The 26,360-nt window shown below is 43.9% G+C and overlaps 2 protein-coding genes across 2 annotated transcripts; both read left to right on the top strand.

Annotated features, from left to right (window-relative positions):
* Positions 1-13,400: 13,400 nt before the first annotated feature.
* LOC138369264 (calphotin-like) lies at positions 13,401-14,024 on the top strand. Its single transcript, XM_069332201.1, has one exon. It carries the CDS (start codon positions 13,401-13,403, stop codon positions 14,022-14,024), a length of 624 nt encoding a protein of 207 aa, XP_069188302.1.
* A 3,270-nt stretch (positions 14,025-17,294) lies between these two features.
* On the top strand, positions 17,295-20,624 carry LOC138369263 (uncharacterized). The gene has a single exon (XM_069332200.1). It carries the CDS (start codon positions 17,295-17,297, stop codon positions 20,622-20,624), a length of 3,330 nt encoding a protein of 1,109 aa, XP_069188301.1.
* The last annotated feature ends 5,736 nt before the right edge of the window (positions 20,625-26,360 follow it).

Here is a 26,360-nt window from a genome sequence, read left to right as displayed (position 1 = left end):
GGCGGTGGGGTGGTTGAAATAGCTTCGGCTATCACCTCATTTTGTCCTGTCGTGATGGTCAAGTGGATTAAGGCGTCTTGTACATACCAGTTGCGTTGCTCCTGGGAGTATGGGTTCGAGTCACTTCTGGGGTGTGAGTTTTCAGTTGCATATAGTCCTGGGGACCATTCAGGCTTGTTCGCATTTGTGTTCCTCACGTGTGCCCCAAAGAATGAGGTGATTTGGTAAAATGCTATGCCCAAGATTACTATCCGAGTGCCGGCGGTGGGGTGGTTCATATAGCGTCGGCTATCACCTCATTTTGTCCGGTGGTGATGGTCAAGTGGATCAAGGCGTCTTGTACATACCAGTTGCGTTGCTCCTGGGAGTATGGGTTCGAGTCACATCTGGGGTGTGAGTTTTCAGTTGCATATAGTCCTGGGGACCATTCAGGCTTGTTCGCATTTGTGTTCCTCACGTGTGCCCCAAAGAATGAGGTGATTTGGTAAAATGCTATGCTCAAGAATACTATCCGAGTGCCGGCGGTGGGGTGGTTCAAATAGCTTCGGCTATCACCTCATTTTGTCCGGTCGTGATGGTCAAGTGGATTAAGGCGTCTTGTACATACCAGTTGCGTTGCTCCTGGGAGTATGGGTTCGAGTCACTTCTAGGGTGTGAGTTTTCAGTTGCATATAGTCCTGGGGACCATTCAGGCTTGTTCGCATTTGTGTTCCTCACGTGTGCCCCAAAGAATGAGGTGATTTGGTAAAATGCTATGCCCAAGATTATTATCCGAGTGCCGGCGGTGGGGTGGTTCAAATAGCTTCGGCTATCACCTCATTTTGTCTGGTCGTGATGGTCAAGTGGATTAAGGCGTCTTGTACATACCAGTTGCGTTGCTCCTGGGAGTATGGGTTCGAGTCACTTCTGGGGTGTGAGTTTTCAGTTGCATATAGTCCTGGGGACCATTCAGGCTTGTTCGCATTTGTGTTCCTCACGTGTGCCCCAAAGAATGAGGTGATTTGGTAAAATGCTATGCCCAAGATTACTATCCGAGTGCCGGCGGTGGGGTGGTTCAAATAGCTTCGGCTATCACCTCATTTTGTCTGGTCGTGATGGTCAAGTGGATTAAGGCGTCTTGTACATACCAGTTGCGTTGCTCCTGGGAGTATGGGTTCGAGTCACTTCTGGGGTGTGAGTTTTCAGTTGCATATAGTCCTGGGGACCATTCAGGCTTGTTCGCATTTGTGTTCCTCACATGTGCCCCAAAGAATGAGGTGATTTGGTAAAATGCTATGCTCAAGATTACTATCCGAGTGCCGGCGGTGGGGTGGTTCAAATAGCTTCGGCTATCACCTCATTTTGTCCGGTCGTGATGGTCAAGTGGATTAAGGCGTCTTGTACATACCAGTTGCGTTGCTCCTGGGAGTATGGGTTCGAGTCACTTCTGGGGTGTGAGTTTTCAGTTGCATATAGTCCTGGGGACCATTCAGGCTTGTTCGCATTTGTGTTCCTCACGTGTGCCCCAAAGAATGAGGTGATTTGGTAAAATGCTATGCCCAAGATTATTATCCGAGTGCCGGCGGTGGGGTGGTTCAAATAGCTTCGGCTATCACCTCATTTTGTCTGGTCGTGATGGTCAAGTGGATTAAGGCGTCTTGTACATACCAGTTGCGTTGCTCCTGGGAGTATGGGTTCGAGTCACTTCTGGGGTGTGAGTTTTCAGTTGCATATAGTCCTGGGGACCATTCAGGCTTGTTCGCATTTGTGTTCCTCACGTGTGCCCCAAAGAATGAGGTGATTTGGTAAAATGCTATGCCCAAGATTACTATCCGAGTGCCGGCGGTGGGGTGGTTCAAATAGCTTCGGCTATCACCTCATTTTGTCTGGTCGTGATGGTCAAGTGGATTAAGGCGTCTTGTACATACCAGTTGCGTTGCTCCTGGGAGTATGGGTTCGAGTCACTTCTGGGGTGTGAGTTTTCAGTTGCATATAGTCCTGGGGACCATTCAGGCTTGTTCGCATTTGTGTTCCTCACATGTGCCCCAAAGAATGAGGTGATTTGGTAAAATGCTATGCTCAAGATTACTATCCGAGTGCCGGCGGTGGGGTGGTTCAAATAGCTTCGGCTATCACCTCATTTTGTCCGGTCGTGATGGTCAAGTGGATTAAGGCGTCTTGTACATACCAGTTGCGTTGCTCCTGGGAGTATGGGTTCGAGTCACTTCTGGGGTGTGAGTTTTCAGTTGCATATAGTCCTGGGGACCATTCAGGCTTGTTCGCATTTGTGTTACTCACGTGTGCCCCAAAGAATGAGGTGATTTGGTAAATTGCTATGCTCAAGATTACTATCCGAGTGCCGGCGGTGGGGTGGTTCAAATAGCTTTGGCTATCACCTCATTTTGTCCGGTCGTGATGGTCAAGTGGATTAAGACGTCTTGTACATACCAGTTGCGTTGCTCCTGGGAGTATGGGTTCGAGTCACTTCTGGGGTGTGAGTTTTCAGTTGCATATAGTCTTGGGGACCATTCAGGCTTGTTCGCATATATATATATATATATATATATATATATATATATATATATATATATATATATATATATATACATATATATATATATATATATATATATATATATATATATATATATATATATATATATATATATATATATATATATATATATATATATATATATATACATGTCGTACCTAGTAGCCAGAACGCACTTCTCAGCCTACTATGCAAGGCCCGATTTGCCTAATAAGCCAAATTTTCCTGAATTAATAGATTTTCTCTAATTTTTTTCTTACGAAATGATAAAACTACCCATTTCATTATGTATGAGATCAATTTTTTTTATTGGAGTTATAATTAACGTAGATATATGACCGAACCTAACCAACCCTACCTAACCTAACCTAACCTATCTTTATAGGTTAGGTTAGGTTAGGTAGCCGAAAAAGTTAGGTTAGGTTAGGTTAGGTAGGTTAGGTAGTCGAAAAACAATTAATTCAGTAAAACTTGGCTTATTAGGCAAATTGGGCCTTGCATACTAGGCTGAGAAGTGCGTTTTGGCTACTAGGTACGATATATATATATATATATATATATATATATATATATATATATATATATATATATATATATATATATATATATATATATATATATATATATATATATATATATATATATATATCGTACCTAGTAGCCAGAACGCACTTCTCGGCCTACTATGCAAGGCCCGATTTGCCTAATAAGCCAAGTTTTCCTGAATTAATATATTTTAATTTTTTTGTGTGAAATGATAGAGCTACCCATTTCATTATGTATGAGGTCAATTTTTTTTATTGGAGTTAAAATTAACGTTGATATATGACCGAACCTAACCAACCCTACCTAACTTAACCTAACCTATCTTTATAGGTTAGGTAGCCGAAAAAGTTTGGATAGGTTAGGTTATGTAGTTTAGGTAGTTGAAAAAACATTAATTCATGAAAACTTGGCCTATTAGGCAAATCGGGCCTTGCATAGTAGGCTGAGAAGTGCATTCTGGCTACTAGGTACGACATATATATATATATATATATATATATATATATATATATATATATATATATATATATATATATATATATATATATATATGTCGTACCTAGTAGCCAGAACTCACTTTTTGGCCTACTATTCAAGGCCCGATTTGCCTAATAAGCCAAGTTTTCCTGAATTAATATATTTTTTCTAATTTTTTTCTTATGAAATGATAAAGCTACCCATTTCATTATGTATGAGGTCAATTTTTTTTTTATTGGAGTTAAAATTAACGTAGATATATGACCGAACCTAACCAACCCTACCTAACCTAACCTAACCTATCTTCATAGGTTAGGTTTGGTTAGGTAGCCGAAAAAGTTAGGTTAGGTTAGGTTAGGTAGGTTAGGTAGTCGAAAAACAAATAATTCATGAAAACTTGGCTTATTAGGCAAATCGGGCCTTGCATAGTAGGCTGAGAAGTGCGTTCTGGCTACTAGGTACGACATATATATATATATATATATATATATATATATATATATATATATATATATATATATATATATATATATATATATATATATATATATATATATATATATATATATATATATATATATATATATCCCCCCAGCCTCCAACTGCCGCCCACCCTCCAACTGCCGCCCACCCTCCAGTCTCTACCTGCCGCCCACCCTCCCGCCCATCGGCCGCCCAGCGCCCGCCCATGTCGCTGCTCTCGACAGATAGCCAGGCTTCTCCAAGCCAAGATGAGCCATCAAGCAGGGCTAGACACGGTAGATGTCAGACGTGTGACAGGGTTGAGGGACGATAATGTGCGCATTCATTCTAACAACGGAGTCAGGTGTTTGGGTTCTGAGCGCCCTCCCAGGGAGAACAACAATCAACAGCCCACACCGCCCGTAAGGCAAAACACCTCCCAGACCTTCATTCCCACTGAAAATTTATTAGAAGCTATCAAAGCAACATCGGCCAGAACCTTGCAACACATCCCTAAAGCAGCCCGCCCCCATGCAGCCGCCAAATTATCTGCTCTCCTGAGAAAGGTCAACGACTCTCCTGGAACGACCCAAGCATGGCACAACCTCCTAATGTTTGGCAACATATGTCTAGCCACCCCTGCAAGGAGAGACAAAACCTTAGCTGCCTCAGTCATCAAAGCTATAAATGATTTTCCCAGGGAGGACAACCAGGTGCGCCTTCCCACTCGCGCGAGAAACACCCACGGCAGGAAGAGCAACAGTGGCATATCCGAGACATCAAAAATCAGAACATCAGTCACCAAGAAAATAGAAGAAGGAAACATTATTGGCGCAATACGAGTCATCACCAGTGAGGACTCAATTGCTGTCAGCGATGATACAACAGCTCAAGCCCTAAGGGAGAAACACCCACCCAGGGCTCCGCGTGAGGACGACATTGTACAAGTGGGGGCTACCGGAGCAGAACCTCTCTGGGTGGCTGAATCTGTGGTCCATAAAACAGCCATGTCCTTCCCTACAGGATCAGCAGGTGGGTTCACAGGACTAAAACCCAACCACCTCAAGCAAATGCTCAACCCTGCACTGGGTGACATTGCAAAGAACCTCTTGGTGGAACTAACCAGATTCACCAACACATGTCTAGCTGGCAACATACCAGCGTCCATAAGACCTATCTTTTTTGGAGCATCTCTCTGTGCTCTAAAGAAAAAGGATGGAGGGATCAGGCCAATAGCTGTGGGCAATTCTCTCCGGCGCCTCGCCGCAAAGGCAGCTGCAAGAACAGTTAGTGATGCAGCGGCCAACATGCTGAAGCCAAAACAGCTCGGGTTTGGCATTCCACAAGGGTGTGAGGCGGCAGCCCATGCAGCTCGAGCCTTCATCGCCAACATCACAGACGAAAAGGCCCTTATCAAGCTAGATTTCAAAAATGCCTTCAATTTGGTGCGGAGGGATGCTGTACTCCATGCGGTTCATAGTCATTTCCCTTCCCTCTACTCTTTTGTACATTCATGCTACAGTATGGATCTTAAGCTACTTTTTGGCGAACATGAAATTGACTCGCGAGAAGGCGTTCAACAGGGTGACCCCCTTGCTCTTCTCCTTTTTTGCTTAGTCATCAAACAAGTCACAGAGGTCCTGTCCAGCGAGCTTAACATCTGGTTCTTGGATGATGGTACCCTAGCTGGTACCCAAGACTCCCTCCTGGAGGACATCAGAAAAATCCAGGAGCAAGGTGCAGTTTTAGGCCTCACCCTGAACCCTTCTAAATGTGAAATAATATGTTCCAACCAGGGCATCGTAGAGAGAATAGAGGGTCTTCTGCCAAATATCCATAAAACTAAACCTGAAGACAGCACACTCCTAGGAGTTCCCCTGGGGTTGAAAGCCATCGATGAGGTCCTTGATAAGAAAATCGCCGACCTTAAGAGGATGGATGGGAGGATTGAGGATATTGATGCTCATGATGCACTCTACCTCATCACCAGATGTCTGTCCCTCATCAGGTTAACCTACTTCCTGAGGTGTTCACCATCTTACAGTAGCCAAAAACTAAGTGAGTATGACCGGTTACTGAAATCAATGCTAGAAAAAGCCCTTAACCTCTCTCTCGATGACCTACAGTGGAAACAAGCCTCTCTTCCCATAAGACTTGGGGGCCTCGGAGTTCGAACAGCAACGCAAATCGCTGTTCCAGCCTTCCTGTCCTCCTTATCAGCATCCGACGACCTTGTGAAGGAAATTCTACCTGCCCACTTACATCAGCTGGCAGGTGTACATGATCCCAATTTTACACGCTGTGCCACAGAGTGGGCCTCTCGTGCAGGCCAATCACCTCAACCACCATCATCAAAAGCCCACAAGCAATTCAGCTGGGATGGCCCCATTGTAGACCAAGTTGCTGAAGAGTGCCTGGGTGCTGCAACAACACAACACGACATTGCTCGCCTCACAGCAGTAGCAGCACCACATGCAGGGGATTTCTTGTTAGCAACCCCAATGTTGGCAACTGGCACGCGTCTCACACCACACGCCCTCCGAATTGCTGTGGCCCTCCGCCTTGCTGCCCCAATCCACACCAGATATAGGTGTATTTGCGGCGAGGTGGTGGCTGACAGGTAAGGCCACCATGGCCTACTCTGCCAAAGCACAGGGGGATGGCACTCGAGGCACAATGAAGTTAACGACATCATCAAGAGGAGTCTCACCACAGCTGGATGCCCAGCTGGAAGAGAGCCCCGTTACCTAACGCCCCGTAACTCTGATGCTCTTATTAGTCGCCCGGATGGTATCACAGTGAACCCCTGGAAGAATGGCAAGCAGTTGGTATGGGACTACACATGCGTATCAACCCTGGCTAACACCTACATTAACCTCAGTGTTGCACAACCAGGTGGCGCTGCCACCCACAGGGAAGCAGCCAAATCCCGTAAGTATAGTGAACTGGATCACCACTACAATTTTGTCCCCATTGCTTCTGAGACACTCGGCGCCTGGGGTAAAAGTGCTACCAGTTTTTTGAAGGAACTGGGTTCTAGGCTCATTGAAACAACAAGGGACCCAAGAGCTGCAAGCTTTCTTTTCCAGCGCCTCAGTGTGGCGATACAGAGGGGAAATGCGCACTGCATCCAGGGTTCCTGCCCGCCATCTGAGGAGCTGGAGGAACTCGACAACCTATGATAACCATCTTTGTAACCCATATGTAACTCCTTTTTTGTAACAAAGTTCAAATGAAGTAATTATATATGTGTACATACAAAAAAATGGGGGTGGTAGGAGAAGATAATATTAGTGTTCAGTGAGAAACCACAAGGTCTCCTCTGAATACTTTTTATTATCTTCTCCGAGGCTATGGGTCCCCACATTGGCACCAGACGTGGTACCCTCACAAACTTTTTTATATATATATATGTCGTACCTAGTAGCCAGAACGCACTTCTCAGCCTACTATGCAAGGCCCGATTTGCCTAATAAGCCAAGTTTTCCTGAATTAATATATTTTCTCAAATTGTTTTTCTTATGAAACGATAAAGCTACCCATTTCATTATGTATGAGGTCAATTTTTTTTTATTGGAGTTAAAATTAACGTAGATATATGACCGAACCTAACCAACCCTACCTAACTTAACCTAACCTATCTTTATAGGTTAGGTTAGGTTAGGTAGCAGAAAAAGTTAGGTTAGGTTAGGTTAAGTAGGTTAGGTAGTCGAAAATAAATTAATTCATGAAAACTTGGCTTATTAGGCAAATCGGGCCTTGCATAGTAGGCTGAGAAGTGCGTTCTGGCTATTAGGTACGACATATATATATATATATATATATATATATATATATATATATATATATATATAAGACAGACCAGAATCATACTTAGTTTGCAGACTTCGCTGCACCTGGAGTGACAACCAGAGCGCAAAATATACAACCCGTTCTCGCAAATTTAATAAGTCAATATTGACTTATTAAATATGTGCATAGGTGACATACTTAACATAATAGTTTCCCTTGAAAAGCTTCATAGAAAACACCGACCTTACCTAACCTACTTAGTATGTTAAGATAAGCATCTTATTGCTTCGTAATTACAATTATTACCTAACCTATACCTATAATAGGTTAAGTAACAATTGTTATTACGAAGCTATAAGATGCTTATTTTAACATACTAAGTAGGTTAGGTAAGGTCGGTGTTTTCTATGAAACTTTTCAAGGGAAACTATTATGTTTAGTATGTCACCTATGCACGCAACTAATAAGTCAATATTGACTTATATTGAATTATTACTTAAATTTGCGAGAACGGGTTGAAATATAATTACTAAAAATTATACATTTAATTAAAAAAAATGATTGTACCTTTTTCCCACTTACCTATTTTTTCTTATAAAATTAAATGACCGCCTAATAGTTGTGGGTGGCCCCTTTGTCTCCTGGCAGCCATTATTTTTAGACCCAGTCCGTCACTGTACAGGAATTTGGGCGAGTGCTCGAGGAGACGAGTACTCACAAGTCATCTTTATCTTATTTATATGTAACGAGCCCCATCTCCCACCTATTTGTTACACATAAGGGTTAAGGGCCACTTGACATGGTAATTATATAAGTGCGAACAGTTAGCAACTGATCATAACATGAGTCTTGCGTTACTGGACAGTAATTCACAAGTAGCACAAACCATGTTCCAGGAAGTGAACCATGCAGCTGCAAACTATATGAAGAAAGTCCCAGTTGACAAGTCAGTAACTGATCAGTTCGATCATATTCTATACAGCTTGGCTCAGTATGAGGATAATGTCCAAGCCAAGTTCCATAAATTAAATAATATTAAAGCACAACAGAATGTAAATCCTCCCCACATCTAATTTAACCACCGTTGAAAGGAAAATTGGCGAAACTGGAAGGAATTTGGGGAATCCCTCCACATATATAATTCCCAAACTAACATAAGTAATATAACTAAGTTTACCTACTTGAAAGAGCCTCTGGAAGTGGAAGTTAAGTCTGTGATAGTAAATATAAACCACATCGATGATAGTCACCGTAAAGTAGTCAAGTTACTAAGGTGGAAACATTATAATGCTTAACTGTTTATGACCATCTTACTTTCCACCTGCTAGACTTACCTCCACCAACCAACATTGCAGAGTCCATCCAGTGTTTTCGTTTTGAGGTGGATTAATTATTAAGTTCCCTCTGCACACATATCAACACCATTGAAGCTGAGAGGTTTTTAAAACTAATTATACAGTGAAAAGTATCTACTGACATTCTAACAACTATTTGCTCACACCTTAATAAAGCGTTTCTTACCCAGAGAGAAAAGCTAAAGTGTCTAAAACCAGCTATCAATCTTGCGAACCTTTGACAAAATTAAGCCACATGAAAAACTCAGTCAGATGACCCCTGACAAACCCACGCTAACTACAATCCTAAGGCTGCACATTTTAAAGGGAAGCTAGGTAGCATGGGAAGCTCTCCGGTGTTCCAATCTTTACCTGTTATTTCATCTGTACACTGGAAGCTTGAGTCTCCAGTTAGTGCAACAGTTGGATGGAACTATTTGTTTTACAAGCAGGATCATTCAATATACAGAGGCTTTACCTACCCAGATTATCAAACCATATCAGTCGTGTACAGCACTTGCAACGGGGCACTAGATGCTTGCCAACTTATGACACAGCAAGTGTGAATATGCTGGTGCTACCTTACAGCCAATACTGTAAGGTAGACAATAATATTAATAATAGAAAACAGATTTGAAATTAAATTCCTATGGATACCATCACATGTTGGCATCTCAAGGCATGACACTGTTGATATGCTTGCAAAGACAGCCTGCAGAAAACCAGTGGTAGAAATTGATATGGGTGTTTCATTAGCAGTGACAAAGAGAATACTTAAACAAATATCTAATGAAGATCTCACAGACCTAACAAATTCACAAAGACAGGAAAGTTGTAGCATTAAATAATATGATAGCTTTGGTGAGGAGACATTCACATATGAGACAAATAGAACAAATACCCGGCAATGTGATATTATAGTGGCCAGAATACGCCTGGGATATAGACGTATCTGGCAGCTTTCTCAAAACCCAAATGTCGAGTACACAATGTGTCAACTTTGTGAAAGAGAAAACATGCACTCTCTTGAACATTATATTGTAGAATGTCCCATATTGACTGACTTTCGCCCTCCTGGGCTAAGGTATGCTGAACTGTGTAATTACTATATGAGTACTGGAACACTTGATGATATATTGGACTTGTACCCAAGATTAACCATGTAATGTATCAATTATATAATGTATGTATGTGATGTAACTATATAACATGAGCTTGTAAAAGCACCTTCATCACCTTCAGTGATTAAGTGCTTAATTGCACACTAATTTCTCTATCAGCTATCTCACTCTGTCAGAGTAAAAGAGACAAATGATTGTGAATGCATGTGTATGTGTATATATGCATGTATACATGTATGTGTATATATATATATATGTGTGTGTGTATGTATATGTATGTGTATAAAGTACATATGGAAGCTGATCAGAATTACATTTCACCTTTGTAAATGCACAATAATGACACTATGTAAAAGACACATCGAACACTTTATGTAGGGCATACGTAAATCTGTGTATCTATGTATTTACGTATGTAGGTTAGCTTAGCATATTAAAAGCACCGAATCACCTTTTGAGGTTGATTGTTCAATAAACCCTTGAACTATATGTTTAACACATCTCTAACCCTGCCCATGGAGGACAGAAACAAATGTATATATGTTGGTTAGCATTGTAAATGTGTGGCCACGTTTGTGGTAGAAAATAATAATAAAAATAAATAATAATAATGCCTTGTTGTTCAGGCTAATGCAGTTGAAACCTTTCAACAAACATAATTAATTAGTCATAAAAGAGTCGAAAAATATTAGAAAGTTGTTTGATAAAAACTCCCATTAGACATTCATCACCAATGGGGGTGACAGAAGGCATTAAATTAATCCCCCATTACTCAGGTAACTTTAAACATTTCTTGGTTTCTTACTAATTCAGAACTCCAGGCTTATGGTGTGGGGGAAGCCATATGTCCGTCTTGGTAGGTACACACTACTGGTGTATGCCATTGTTGTTGACAAAATCCTGTCTGACCTACACGTCTTGCGGTCTTGGGCGACCGCAAGACATCTTCGAAGAAATGGGGTGAAATTTGGATGAACTGTAAGTCAATTCTAACATCAAGGACACTGGTGTTCTGGTGGATCAGACTATTACAACAACTACATTCTCACAAAAAAGAGAATGCAAGGAATAAATCTCATACCTTTCTGCATGAGGAAAATTAATGAGAGGTCTGGTATTGCGGTTTAACTCATCGCCTCCTGTAGATTCTGTTAAACCAGCAACTGTGATAATTCTTTAAATAAGAACAGATCAGTCCCAATTACAAGTCACCCAGACGAGTGAGGAGGGTAGTTGGAACCAATTAAAAAAATGTGGGATCTCGCAACAGGAGTGATCCTATCTAATCAACCCAGTCCAAATCATACAGATTCGTATCAACAGTACCTACCCATACACGGTACAAGACGATAATGAACAATGCTGGTCTGGCAGTCATGTAAGCTAAACCAATAACAATTACCAAGCAGTTATAATACAGCCAACAGTGAGTGAAAATCACAGATTAAGGTGGTGTATTGTTTGATATAATATGTGAAGTTTGTTTAGGGGCATCATATGATTTTTGTAATACGTGACACCATAGGTTCAGTTTCATATATTCAATATAGGATGTCGTGTGATATGTTTTAATCGTGGAGTATTGTGTTATGCCATAAGTATGTTATGTTGCAAGCTGTTGGAAAAATTCCCCCCTCCCACCCCGTTCAATTTCATTTATATATATTATTTAATTAATTAAATATACACCAGATAAAGATACTTTTCGTTGTTGTGTATAATTTACCAAATAAAATTAAGTTAGATTTATCCGAAACAGAAAGAATCGTATTCAATGCCTCCATTCACTATGGAGAAAACGTAATGGCTGCGTCACGAACTTACAGAATACCAAACGTATTTATGTCTGTTTCTACAACTTAATACATACAGTCTGACGACTGTTTACAAAATAAATTATGAGATTCAAATAAAACTAAAAAGAATTTAAATATAGAAAATTTAATTTCTTCTCCTTCCAGGAGATCTGATCACGATCACATCGCAGATCACGATCTCTCTCGCATCTAGCGCTGCAGGGTGGGTAAATAATTAGCAGAAGACTTGCGTCTCTCTAGATGGTCAGACCCCATTCCTAACTTGGTGTTTTATGCCAGGAATAGACGGGAGGCAATCTCCAGTGACGTGTAGTCTTTGAGAGAGAGACCCATCGGCCACCAGGAAGTTCACCATGGGCCACAAACGCTACAGGATCCGGGGAAGGCTCCTTGACGAGCACCCGTTCTCCAAGACATCCCTCTTGAAGCTATTTAAAGAAGTTGCGTGAGTGACACCTAACGACATCAGACAGGAAGGCACGGACATCCTCTGCTACTTTTATAGTGATGAGGAAGTTGACAAAGTTCTGTTCTACACCTCCACTTTTCTCAGACATCACCTCCGTCTCAATTTCCCACGTCAGTACCTGGCTTCACGCTGTCATTGTTCACGATCTCTGCCAATGGATCGCTGATCAAGATCTAGCAGATGAAAGCGCATTCATGACCGACTTCACTGAATCCAACCCGGGCTTACAGCTCCATAAAGCTAACTTCTTCAACAGATATTGCTCCTTGAAGCATACCTTCCAGACCATTGATTCGGCTACTCTGGCTACCAGAAATGGCGTTTACAGCTTCGGTATTCACATTCCTCCATTCCGTGTGAAGATGGAACGTTTCCACATGGTCAACCAGTGCCTCTGGTGCTACGAGTACACCCACTCCACCAGCAAATGTAACCAGAGTATATAGAAGTGTAGCTTCTGTTCAGCTGATCACCATTATTCTATCAGCACGTCAGAGACACTATGCTGTTTGCTTTGCAAAGGCGATCATCCTACAATCTCCATTCGTTGTCCTCATAGACAAGAAGTCATCCATAACATGGAAAAAAACACATCTTCTACCGGAACCACCACCCCTGGTGCAACCAACCAATCAGCGTCCACCTCAACTTCAGGTTTCAACGTCCAAGCCGCCATTTTCCCTGTGATTCCGGGAGGAAGACCCACTGCTACTGCTACTGCCACTACCAGCCAATGGGGGCCTTTGCTCCCAACCAACCGGCCACACATCGATCCAGCCATTGCCGCCTCCAGCCAATCCCAGCCAACCACTGTCTAGCATAGTAAAAGCTTTCATATCGACGGCCAGAATGACTACTGGCACTAACCCCAGAGAATTTGTGAGACTCCTGAAAATTCTCTACAAAGTGAACGGTCTCCCTACCTTCATTGTTCCTGAAGAAGTCTACAACACTCCGGGTTCAACTCCAGCAACTGACCCTGTGGAGGATGCCGACTCTACATCCGACGACGATTCCGCCACTACAATTCAGACTTCAGATCCTGTTGTAGTACCTTCAGCTCGCAAGAGTCTGCCTCCTGAGACCCCCACTTCTACTACAATTCCAGTTACTAACCGTGACATCACTGTGAACGCGGCCACGCTTTTAGACTTACTGTCAGCTCCTGCTCCACATGTTTCTCCGGCTGTTGCTAACCCTTCACCCGTCCCAGTGGTGAATTCAGCTTCAATGGATCCTGGGTGTGACCCTGTAGAGGGTCTATACTATGAAGTCCCCTCTGCTGCAGTACCTACTGCTGCTACTCAACCTTCAAGAACTCAACCTTCAAGAACTCAACTTTCGAGAACACTACCTTCGCAATCTACCACCTCTGCTCTTCACTCATCTGATGAATTGCATGAGGACGTGTCTGTTGGAACACCATCTCCTCCTTCACGGATATGTCACTACTCAGCTGCCGATTTCCTTTAAGACACCGCACCAACAACCCCCAACGATAGCACCACAAGGCCAGCACCAAGTCAGACTACCACGACCAAGACCGATAAGTCCAAGAAGAAGACCAAAGACCAGAGTTTGATGAAATCGTCAACAAAAAAGAAGACCAATAACGAAATGATTTTACATCAACATCTCTAATCAACCCTCAACTGCCAGCTGTTTTAAAGAACACCGCGACGAGAAGTCCTGCCTCCTGCAAGACACATCAGCGAGCAACAATGAACACTCCACTCTACAATCAAACTACAGCATCAGCTGCAATTCTTACCCACGGTGGTTGGGCCACTGATCTTTCATCTCACCTCTTCACCTCGTCTCCAGTTCCTCGCTCAAGATTTCTGCAGCCGCCCCATCCTTCTCTTCCCGACTTACCAGTCCTATGGTATTGAAACTGAAACTTCCGGGAGAGGTATTTACCTCTCCTTAAATAAATACCTCTCCTTAAGTTGTAAAATAAGAGGAAATTTTATGGGACATGAATGCTCCCTGCCGAAGGAGATGAGACGCTCCATCATGGACTTCCAAGCGGGACACACGAGTGTAGCAGTGCTGGGTTTTCTTTTGTGTTAACGAAACTCCTATGATGCTCCTGCTCAGTGATCTCACCCATAACAAGGGAAATACCTCAGTCCCGTTGTTACGAACCCGGATCCAGCGTCCGAGCCAGGAGCGGTAACGACCACGCCATCTGTGGGTCAGCTCCCGAAACCCCCCTCCAAACCGACGACGTGTACTAGCTACGAGGACCAGTTTCCAGTCCCGTGCAGCACTCAACCCCGCCGCCGCTGACCTCTGGTGAGGTGATGCTCAGACTACAACGCCATCTATGGATTGGATATGTCGGGCGTTTGTATCTGAGCCTGTAAGTAAGGTGTATTAGTGTCCCAGTTATTGATGACGTGTCTGCTTACAGAGTCGACCTGGGACCACTGTGATGGAAGTGGAGTCAGTCTACCCGAGGCAGCCAGTCTCCATACCTTGAACGTTGCTGCAGCTGTTGTGAAGTCGTCCCCCCGGAAGAACACTGTGGTGTGTTAGCCTGCCAGTGGAGTGGCAGTAAAAGGATTTACCCGGGACCGACTGTTGGAGACGATCATCCACTGGGGTACTGAAGACAGGAGAGTGACTTGTGGTGTCACACGAAGCTCCTGTCTAGGGCGTTCCCCTTTTATCGTCCGTGGAGTGGCCGTACCAGCCTTGTGGGCTCAGAACCTGCCAGCAGACCAGCTGGACGTGTGGTTGACGGCCTCCACGGCGGTGCCCCCAGTGGACCCGTGTTTTGGCTGACCTGTGGCCAGGGTAGGCTCCACTTCTTTGGAGAATTAATTGTGAGGCCACGAAGAGAGCACCAAGGATTCGGCACCGAGAGTTATGGCACCAGCGTCTTCAGCAGAAGACATCGATTGTGGATTAATCCCCTTGTAAAGTGTTAATACCCCTCCCCCTTGTGCACTCCTTTATTTTTATATATTTAATCGGTGAAGGTGAAAATTATAATATTAAGTTCTTGACTTTCTTTCCCTACTCCCTTTAAGTTACTTGCGTCACGGATCTCATCCCTTGATAGCCACTACTGGCTTGGGAACGGATACATTATATCTTCCTCTAACAACATCAGAGTAAGGACCCCGTTGCGCCCCGAGAGGGCCGTAACATAATTGGCATCCCCAGCGGGATTCGTCCCCTTGTTAAGTATGTTTGACAGGGGTGGTGAAGTGGCGTAATCCCTGTATATAATTCCCCCTGCGTGAGAAGATTGTGACGTTATACGTCCTGTGCGGTGCTTAAGAGTGACTAAGTGCGATATTGTGCAGTGCGGTGCTCGCTGTGATTAAGCGATTAAGTGCAATATTGACTAGTGCGGTGCTCAGTGATTCAGTGCAATATTGTAGAGCGAAGTGTTCGCTTGGGTTCAGTGCAATATTGGGTAGTGCGGTGCCCGAAGTGATTACGTGCAATATTGGCAAGTGCAGTGTTTGGTGCGATAAAGTGCAATATGGACGTAGAACTGTGCTCGGTGTGTTAAGTGCTAACGTGTAAGCAGTGTGTTAAGTGCTAAGTGTTCCATCTGTGACAATGGCAGAAAAAGCTACCATCGATGATCTGGACGATGTTCAGGCTTTTCTGAACAGAGTGGACTGTCTTGCCAGATTAAAATATCTGAGCAAACCAGAGCTTGTACTAGTGAGCGCCTACCTGGAGATCAAGATCCGTGCCAGTGATTCCCGTGTGGAGATCTTATCCAAGGTTCACCGGCACCTGAAGGCAGAAGAAAAACAGGAAGGCGAGACTCCTAGTACAAGGGAAGGTGAGGAAATAGCTTCCACGGAAAAGGAAGGTAAGGGCAGTGACATTGACAGTGATGCAGGTGAGCTTAATATCAGCTTCCTAACAGTCAAAATGCGTGCCCTAGAGATCAATCGTGAAGTGGAATGGAAGAAATTAGAAATGGAACGAGAGAGACAAGATAAAGAAATGGAGATGAAAGAAAAAGAATTGGCGATGAGGCGTTTAGAATTAGAAAGAGAAGAAAGAAGAGAAGAACGAGAAAGAGAAGAGAGACGAGAGAGAGAAGAACGAGAAAGAGAAGAGAGACGAGAGAGAGAAGAACGAGAAAGAGAGAGAGAAGAACGAGAAAGAGAGAGAGAAGAACGAGAAAGAGAAAGAGAAGAACGAGAAAGAGAAGAAAAAGAAAGACAGAGACAACATGAACTAGAAGTATTACGATTAGGCGCTGGACAGAGACAAACTGGAGTAAGCGGTTTCGATCCGGTAAGGAATATCAAAATGGTCCCCAAATTCAACGAGAGAGAAGTTTCGAAGTTCTTCGCAGCCTTCGAGAAAGTCGCTGCCTCTTTGGAGTGGCCAAGGGAGAATTGGGCCATCATGATACAGTCAGTCTTGACTGGGAAGGCCCAAATCGCCTACTCTACGTTATCCCTTGACGACTCCGGCGATTACGATATGGTGAAGAAAGTGGTGCTCATGGCGTACCAATTGGTACCTGAGGCATATAGGCAAAAGTTCAGAAACCTGAAGAAGACCTCAGAGCACACTTTCACCGAGTTCACCACAATCAAGGAGCGACTTTTCCAAGAATGGTGTGCCTCTCGGAAGGTGGAGACCAAGGAAGACCTCGAGCAGCTGATTCTGCTCGAAGACTTCAAGGATTGTTTGTCTGGAGATCTGAAGACGTACCTAGAGGAACAGCAGGTAGAGACCTTGAGTGCGGCAGCCACCATGGCTGAAGAGTATATCCTGACTCATAGGCCATCTGCTAGGTACGCCCCGAAGACCTATTCAAGATATCCAGCCAAACATAAACCTGAAGATAGAACTGCCCCTCGAAGTGTCGCCAGGCCAACCTCAGATAGTCCTCGGAAGATTAGTCCTAAAAGGGATGTATTGTGTTGGACCTGCGGCAAGAGAGGACATATTGCTGCAAGGTGTCGTGGCAGTACAGGTACTAATCCCCGTAGGGAAGTCATGCTGATGAACAGTATAGTACCACCGACATCCACCCTAGAGTTGAGGAAAGGATTGTTCGCCCCATATACCTCCCAAGGATATGTAGCCAGTGGCCTTTCAAGTACGCCTGTGGTAATACTTAGAGACAGTGGAGCGGCCCAGTCTCTGATTCTGGCAACATCATTACCCGAAGGTATATCGGCTGATGAGATGCAGAAGGTAATCCTGGGTGGATTCCCTTCCACCTTGTACGTTGCCCCATTGGTACAAGTGCATCTAGACTCTCAGCACTTCAAAGGTGAGTGTCGGTTGGCCGTGGTGGATAGTCTTCCCATAGAGGGGATTGACGTAATATTAGCCAATGACTTAGCCCTAGGATTATTACCCAACTGTCCCCTGGTAGTGGATAATCCAGGACGTGAAGAGACCAGTCCCATCGCAGCAGTGCAAACCAGGTCTCAGGCGCACCTCCATGCACCACTAGATCTAAACACTTTGTTTGACTCTCCTCCTATCCCACAGGTTACAAGTAGCCATACACCAGTCCCGCCCGTCCAGATGCCGGTTCCTGAACGCTGGACTCGAGCCCATCTGATAGAGGAACAGAAGAAGGACCCTCAGGTACGGAAGTTGGCCGACACCGTAGACTCTCCTGCGAAAGGAGGGGATCTATATGTGTGGTCAAGTGGTGTACTGTGTCGCCGGCATCCTCCGAAATACCCCCAGTCAAGTGCGGTAGGTGATCAGATAGTCGTCCCAGCCGTGTTCAGATCCAAGCTGTTAGAAACAGCCCATGCTAATAGATTTGCTGGACAAGGTGGGATCTCTAAGACTTTCCAACGCCTAGCCAAGGGCTTCTACTGGCCGCATATGAAGGAGGACGTACGTCGTTTCTGCAAGACCTGCCACGCCTGCCAGGTGGCCGGGAAAGCAAACCAGCCTGTCCCCAAAGCCCCTTTATACCCCATTCCATCAATAGGTGAGCCCTTCGAACACCTCATCTTGGATATAGTAGGCCCTCTTCCACCTGCTACCTCAGGGGTACAGTATTTGCTAACAATACTAGATCGGGTTAGTAGGTACCCAGAAGCGATCCCCCTTAAGACCATCACAGCTAGGGTCTTGGTGAAACAACTGCTCTGGTTCATCTCACGATACGGTCTTCCCAAGACTATTCAGACGGACCAGGGATCTAACTTCATGTCCCACTTGTTTCGCCAACAGATCGCCGACCTGGGAATCCAGCAGATAACCTCTAGTGCCTACCATCCCGAGTCTCAAGGAGCTTTGGAACGTTTTCACCAGACGTTGAAGGGCATGCTTCGGAAGTTTTGCTACGACAGGCAGAATAAGTGGGTTGAAGAACTGCCCTACCTCCTATTTGCGGTAAGATCAGTGCCCAATGAATCCCTAGGAATCTCCCCATTCGAGATGATCTTTGGTCACTCAGTAAGAGGTCCCTTAGAGGTGGCACGAGATCATTGGCTGGACGCGGAAACCAACGAGGATATGGTGGACTGGTTGTCTACAAATAAAGGACGGCTGATCTCAGCCTGGGAGATGGCTACAAGGAACTTGGACAATACACAAAGAGCTATCAAGAGCAGGTATGATAGGAGGACTCCAGACCGCCGTAAGAAAGAAACTCTGGTTCATGTTAATATGATCAAGAGATACGAGGGGCGGGATACGCTCCCTGTAACCTTAGTGACCACTAATGACGACATTGAGGAGGAAGAAGAGGTATTGACTAACTCAGACATTCTGTTAAACTTGCAGGCAAAGTTGACACACGTGGCCGAAGGACATCAGTCATCATTGCTGCAGTTGATCCGGCAATACAAACCCATCTTCGACGATGTTCCAGGATTAACGTCTGTCTTGAGGCATGATGTCCAGCTGGAGGAAGGAGTCCGCCCTATAAAGCAACACCCGTACCGTCTCAACCCACTGAAGAAACGGGTGGTGAAAGAGGAGGTAGATTATATGCTGAAACACCGTCTGATCGCCCCGAGCTCGAGCCCATGGTCATCCCCGATGCTACTAGTGCCCAAACCTGGTAAGAAATACCGTCTTTGTATTGATTATCGCCAGGTGAATAAGGTCACAGTAGCAGACACTTACCCTCTCCCCAGAGTAGAGGAATGTCTAGATGCCATAGGTAAAGCTCGTTACCTGACTAAATTTGACCTGTTCAAGGGTTGTTGGCAAGTTCCGATCACGGAAAAAGCCAAACCCATATCAGCATTTGTGACTCCCGATGGGCTGTTTGAATGTCAGGTGATGCCATTCGGGATGAAAAACGCAGCCTCCACTTTCCAGAGACTGATGGGTACTGTGTTGCGTGACGTGGAAAACACCTTAGTCTACATCGATGATGTATTAATATATGATGTAGATTGGCAGGATCATCTGCGTCACATAGAGGATTTCTTCAAGGCCATGCTCCAGTCAGGATTGGTGGTCAACCTGCATAAATCTGAGTTTGCCAGAACCTCTGTCGTCTTCCTAGGTCATAAGGTTGGAGGAGGATGGATTGCGCCGAAAGCCAGCAAGATCGAGGCAATAGTCCAGTATCCTACGCCAGCTACCAGGAAGGACATCTTGCGTTTCCTCGGTATGGCTGGGTTTTATCGTAAGTTTGTCCCTAATTTTTCCTCCGTCGCCGCCCCCCTGACCAATCTATTGAAGAAGGGGGTGAAGTTAATATGGAATGAGAATTGCCAGAAGGCATTCGAGAGTCTCAAAGCAATTCTGATCTCTTCTCCAATCCTCAGGTCCCCGAGCTTTGAGGATAGATTTATCTTGACGGTCGACGCCTCTGACTATGGCCTGGGGTCCGTTTTATCCCAGACGGACAAGAAGGGGGTGGAACATCCTGTGGCCTATCATTCTAAGAAGTTCACCCCCAGCCAGCTTAATTACTCGGTGATAGAAAAGGAAACGTTGGCCTTAATTAATTCCGTCCAGCACTTTGAGGTGTATCTAACAAGCAACGGTCATCCTATATTAGTACGGACCGACCATAATCCTCTAAAGTTCCTGGCTCAGTTTAGGCAGAAGAACCTCAGGCTCACCAGATGGAGTCTCCATCTGCAGTAATACCCCCTCCAGATTGAACACATCAAAGGGGTGGACAATGTGGTAGCTGATGCATTATCTCGCATCTAAACCCTTATACTAATTTGGTTTGTCTCTTTTTATAGAACCCCAAACCAAATTCCTTTTGGTGGGGAGGTGTTACGAACCCGGATCCAGCGTCCGAGCCAGGAGCGGTAACGACCACGCCATCTGTGGGTCAGCTCCCGAAACCCCCCTCCAAACCGACGACGTGTACTAGCTACGAGGACCAGTTTCCAGTCCCGTGCAGAACTCAACCCCGCCGCCGCTGACCTCTGGTGAGGTGATGCTCAGACTACAACGCCATCTATGGATTGGATATGTCGGGCGTTTGTATCTGAGCCTGTAAGTAAGGTGTATTAGTGTCCCAGTTATTGATGACGTGTCTGCTTACAGAGTCGACCTGGGACCACTGTGATGGAAGTGGAGTCAGTCTACCCGAGGCAGCCAGTCTCCATACCTTGAACGTTGCTGCAGCTGTTGTGAAGTCGTCCCCCCGGAAGAACACTGTGGTGTGTTAGCCTGCCAGTGGAGTGGCAGTAAAAGGATTTACCCGGGACCGACTGTTGGAGACGATCATCCACTGGGGTACTGAAGACAGGAGAGTGACTTGTGGTGTCACACGAAGCTCCTGTCTAGGGCGTTCCCCTTTTATCGTCCGTGGAGTGGCCGTACCAGCCTTGTGGGCTCAGAACCTGCCAGCAGACCAGCTGGACGTGTGGTTGACGGCCTCCACGGCGGTGCCCCCAGTGGACCCGTGTTTTGGCTGACCTGTGGCCAGGGTAGGCTCCACTTCTTTGGAGAATTAATTGTGAGGCCACGAAGAGAGCACCAAGGATTCGGCACCGAGAGTTATGGCACCAGCGTCTTCAGCAGAAGACATCGATTGTGGATTAATCCCCTTGTAAAGTGTTAATACCCCTCCCCCTTGTGCACTCCTTTATTTTTATATATTTAATCGGTGAAGGTGAAAATTATAATATTAAGTTCTTGACTTTCTTTCCCTACTCCCTTTAAGTTACTTGCGTCACGGATCTCATCCCTTGATAGCCACTACTGGCTTGGGAACGGATACATTATATCTTCCTCTAACAACATCAGAGTAAGGACCCCGTTGCGTCCCGAGAGGGCCGTAACACCCGTACTCACTCCTTAAAAAACAGTGTTGCCACATAGTTACAGAGAGTATGGTTAGAAGGTAGGAAACACCAGCCCCAGGGGTAAGCACTCTAGACGAAAATGTCGCAATAATTTGTAATTGAATAAAAAGACCAATATTCGTGATTTATATTATAATGTAACTTGTCGATAGTCTGATGTTCAATCTCAAAGAAGCTGAGTTTGGTATTATCCAGAATAAGGATCGTCCCCAGAGACGCAATAGCCACATGTCGACAGGAGGGATGTCGGGCTCACGTGACTGACACTCGTCCCAGCTAAACCAAAAGCTCCTGTTCAGCTAAACTAACATTTATTTTCCTTATTAGAAATACCAAAATCTAGTTAATTTAAATAATCTGAAGTCTCAATAATAAGAAGTAACTGATTTATTTAAATTTAGTTATTTATATATGTAAATACCCCCATATATGTGAGGAATTATTTATATGGAGTTTTTAAAAAATACAGTGCACTATTTACCAAATAATAAAATATAATTTAATTGAAAAAATATTTAACTGAAATTGATGTTAATGAAATCTAATATATTTAAAATAAATATTCCCTTCACAAGTAAATATTCCGCACACATGTCACTTTACATGTTCTGTAACGTGTGACACCTTAACAATTATGTAAACTGCTTCCTGATATATATACTGCACTCTGGGGATACATGCCATTGTCAGGCTCTGCCTGTCTTCCATCTGTCTACCAATCTATCTATCTATTTCTTGATCTTTCCAACCAATTATCTAGCTAGCCATCAATATATCCATCCATATATTCACCTATTTCTCCATCTTTGCATCCATCCATTAAAATGTCCATATATCTCTCCATCTATCTATCCATTTATCTTTTCTACTAGCTATCCATCTATCTATACATGTATTTATCCCTCTATCTATCCATCTTTCTATTCATCTATGTATCCATCTATCTATACATCTATTTGACAATGTGGGATTATATGGCTAAATACATATTTAATTTTAATTTTAGTAAGTGGACTGTATATTTAAAAATCTATCCATCCTTCTATCTATCTATTCCATCTACGTATTCATCTATCTATACATCTATTTGACCATGTAGGATTATATGTGTGATATATGTGGGATATATATATATATATGAAAGTATATATAATAAGAATGAGCGGTCCCAGTGTACTGACGTTTGAGTATCTGGTCGAAGAAGGGTTTATGAACTCAAAGAAGGGAACTGAAAACAAAATGGTGGCATTCCGAAAGGGAAACTATGTGGAGATAAGAAAATTCCTCACAGATTTGCAAGGAGGCAGAAGAAAAGTTCGTCCCAGTCAAAAAGGTAAAAAAAATAAATGCAGATGAGAAACCCATGGTTTAATCAGAGATGTAAAATAGCAAACCAACAAAGTAAAAGAGCGTTATCTTGGTTATCTTGAAATGATTTCGGGGCTTTAGTGTCCCTGTGGCTCGGTCCTCGACCAGGCCTCCACCCCCAGGAAGCAGCCCGTGACCACTGACTAACACCCAGGTACCTATTTTACTGCTAGGTAACAGGGCCATAGGGTGAAAGAAACTCTGCCCATTGTTTCTCGCCGGCGCCCGAGATCGAACCCAGGACCACAGGATCACAAGTTCGGTGTGCTGTCCGCTCGGCCGACCGGCTCCCTGCGTGGAGAAACTAAAGAAATAACAGGACACTTGAAAGCAGAGAAGGATACTAGAGTGCCAGGAATAAATACGTCAGGGTGAGAAAAGAGGCAGAAGGGCAATATGAAAACGACATCGCAAGCAAGGAAAAGACACAACCTAAAATACTGCACAGCCACATCAGGAGAAAAACAACAGTGAAGGAACAGGTAATGAAACTGAGGATAGGGGCAGACAGATTCACTACAAACGACAAGGTAGTGTGTGAGGAACTGAATATGAAATTCTAGGAGGTCTTCACATTAGAGCAAGGAGAAGTTCTAGAGATAAGAAAGGGAAGAGTTAACCAGGTACCACTAGAGGAGTTTTGGATTACCAGTGGGGATGTAAGGAAGGTCTTGCTAGAGTTGGATGTGACAAAGTCTATAGGCCCAGACGCAATCTCCCCTTGGATCCTAAGGGAAGGAGCAGAAGCACTGTGCCTATCACTCTCCATATTGTATAACAAATCACTGGTAACAGAGGAACTGCCAAAAATTTGGAAGACGGCTAATGTAGTTCCAATAAACAAGAAGGGGGATAGACAGGAGGCACTGAACTACAGGTCAGTGTCCCTAACTTACATACCATGAAAGCTTATGGAAACGATTGTGCGAATAAAGCTAGTGGAACATCTAGAGCGAAAGAACTTTCTAACACAACATCAACATGGGTTCAGGTATGGCAGGTCCTGCCTCACAGGATTAATTGAATTCTACGACCAGGCAGCAAAAAAATCAGGCAAGCAAGCGAGAGGGTGAGCAGACTCCATATTTTTGGATTACCAAAAAGCCTTTGACACAGTACCACAAAAGAGGCTAGTGCAAAAGCTGGAGATGCAGGCAGGAGTCAAAGGGAAGGTTCTCCATTGGATAAAGGAGTACCTACCTTGAGGTGCTTCCGGGGCTTAGTGTCCCCGCGGCCCGGTCGTCGACCAGGCCTCCTGGTTGCTGGACTGATCAACCAGGCTGTTAGACGCGGCTGCTCGCAGCCTGACGTATGAGTCACAGCGTGGTTGATCAGGTATCCTTTGGAGGTGGTTATCCAGTTCTCTCTTGAACACTGTGAGGGGTTTGCCAGTTATGCCCCTTATGTGTAGTGGAAGCGTGTTGAACAGTCTCTTTGCGTCATTTGGAGGAAATCTTTCTCGCGTCATTTGGAGGAAACTCTATAAATTTTTTATACCAGACCGGCAAAGAATTCAAAAGGAGCAGCATGGAGAGTGTATGGAACTGGATGCCAGATCCACTTGCATTCCAGAATTACAGATACAATTACCCGCCGAAAGGGAACTACAACTACGACAGAAAACTGCCCTACAACAATCAGTACTGGTCAGAACAAACTCATTATGTCCACGAATAATGGACTTGCCGAAAAAGTCTCCCATTCAACCTATCACTAATAGAGTAACCTCATTCATCTTTGCCAACATACAAGGACTGAAAACAAAAACAAACAACAAAGTACAGTTCATAAATGGCCTTCTCACGGAGTCAAATGCAGTATTTGGAGCTTTCACAGACACCCATGCAGGGGAATTGTTGGACAGTGAGATCTGGATTCCAGGATATAACCTATACAGGTGTGATAGGAAAATTAGGTCACATGGAGGAGTGGGTCTGTATATTAGGGAAGACCTTGTATGCTCGGAGCTCCTAAACGTTACAAATGAGGTGGTAGAGGTACTGGGATTAAAAATAGAAAAAAATAAATTTAGTGATTATACTAATATACAAACCGCCAGATGCAACGGCTGAGGAATTCACAGAACAGATAAGCAAAATAGAGAATAGCCTTGATAATTTGGAGAACCCGATACCTGATATTATCTTCCTTATGTGACTTCAACTTTCCTAGTCTCAGGTGGAAAATAGCAAACAATAATATTATACCAGGAAATCTATCAGGACCTAACCAACCACAGATTAGAGAACTACTTAGATTCTGTGACAAATTTTCACTCAATCAGCAGATATCGGAGCCAACGAGAAATGAAAATATTCTAGATCTGGTCTTTACGAACAATGAAGACATTATCAGAGACATTACGTTATCAGATACCACATATTCAGATCACAAGCTCATTGAAGTGCAAACGACCATCAATACTCAGAATAGACCTAAAACGTTGATAAAGCGAGAGGGGCTATTCAGTAAATTCAATTTTAATAATAAAAGGATAGACTGGGAGATAATAAACAGGGAACTTACAAACATTCCATGGGGAACTGTTCTAAGTAATACAAGTCCTACAGAAGGAATAGAAAAACTGACTTCAGAAGCGTATCAAGCCTGTCTGAAACATGTTCCTTTGAGGAAAGTCAGAAAGAGATCTAATGTAGAAAGAGAACGCAGACGACACTATAAACGCAGGAAAAAAATAACGGAACTGCTTATGCAGACACGAATTTCCCGTCAAAGAAGGAATAATTTAAATAGGGAGATTGAAGAAATCGAGCGGAAATTGAAACACTCATATGAAACTGAAGAAAGGCAGTTAGAACAGAAAGCCATTCAGGAAATAAAGAAAAATCCAAAATATTTTTTCTCATATGCGAAATCAAAAGCAAAAACCACTGCCAGTATTGGACCTATTCGTACAAGTGAAGGTTCATACACGGAGGATGACAAAGAAATTAGTGAAATCCTAAAAAAGCAGTATGAGGACATGTTTAGCACTCCAATAAACAACATGAAGGTGGAAGACCCAGACAATTTCTTTATGCGGGATATTCAAACCCCTGTAAATATAACTGATATAAACACGAGCGCACTAAATTTTGAAAAAGAAATTGAAAACATGCCCATGCACTCGGCCCCAGGTCCAGACTCATGGAATTCAATATTTATAAAGAAATGCAAAGTGCCGGTAGCA

The sequence above is a fragment of the Procambarus clarkii genome, chromosome 27 (assembly GCF_040958095.1).
Source record: "Procambarus clarkii isolate CNS0578487 chromosome 27, FALCON_Pclarkii_2.0, whole genome shotgun sequence".
Classification (NCBI taxonomy): domain Eukaryota; kingdom Metazoa; phylum Arthropoda; class Malacostraca; order Decapoda; family Cambaridae; genus Procambarus; species Procambarus clarkii.
This window is presented reverse-complemented; position numbering and strand designations above follow the sequence as displayed.

Bases quoted from the DNA above. Each gene is read 5' to 3' on its own strand.
- LOC138369264 (XM_069332201.1), top strand. From the start codon at position 13,401: ATGACTACTGGCACTAACCCCAGAGAATTTGTGAGACTCCTGAAAATT.
- LOC138369263 (XM_069332200.1), top strand. From the start codon at position 17,295: ATGGCTGAAGAGTATATCCTGACTCATAGGCCATCTGCTAGGTACGCC.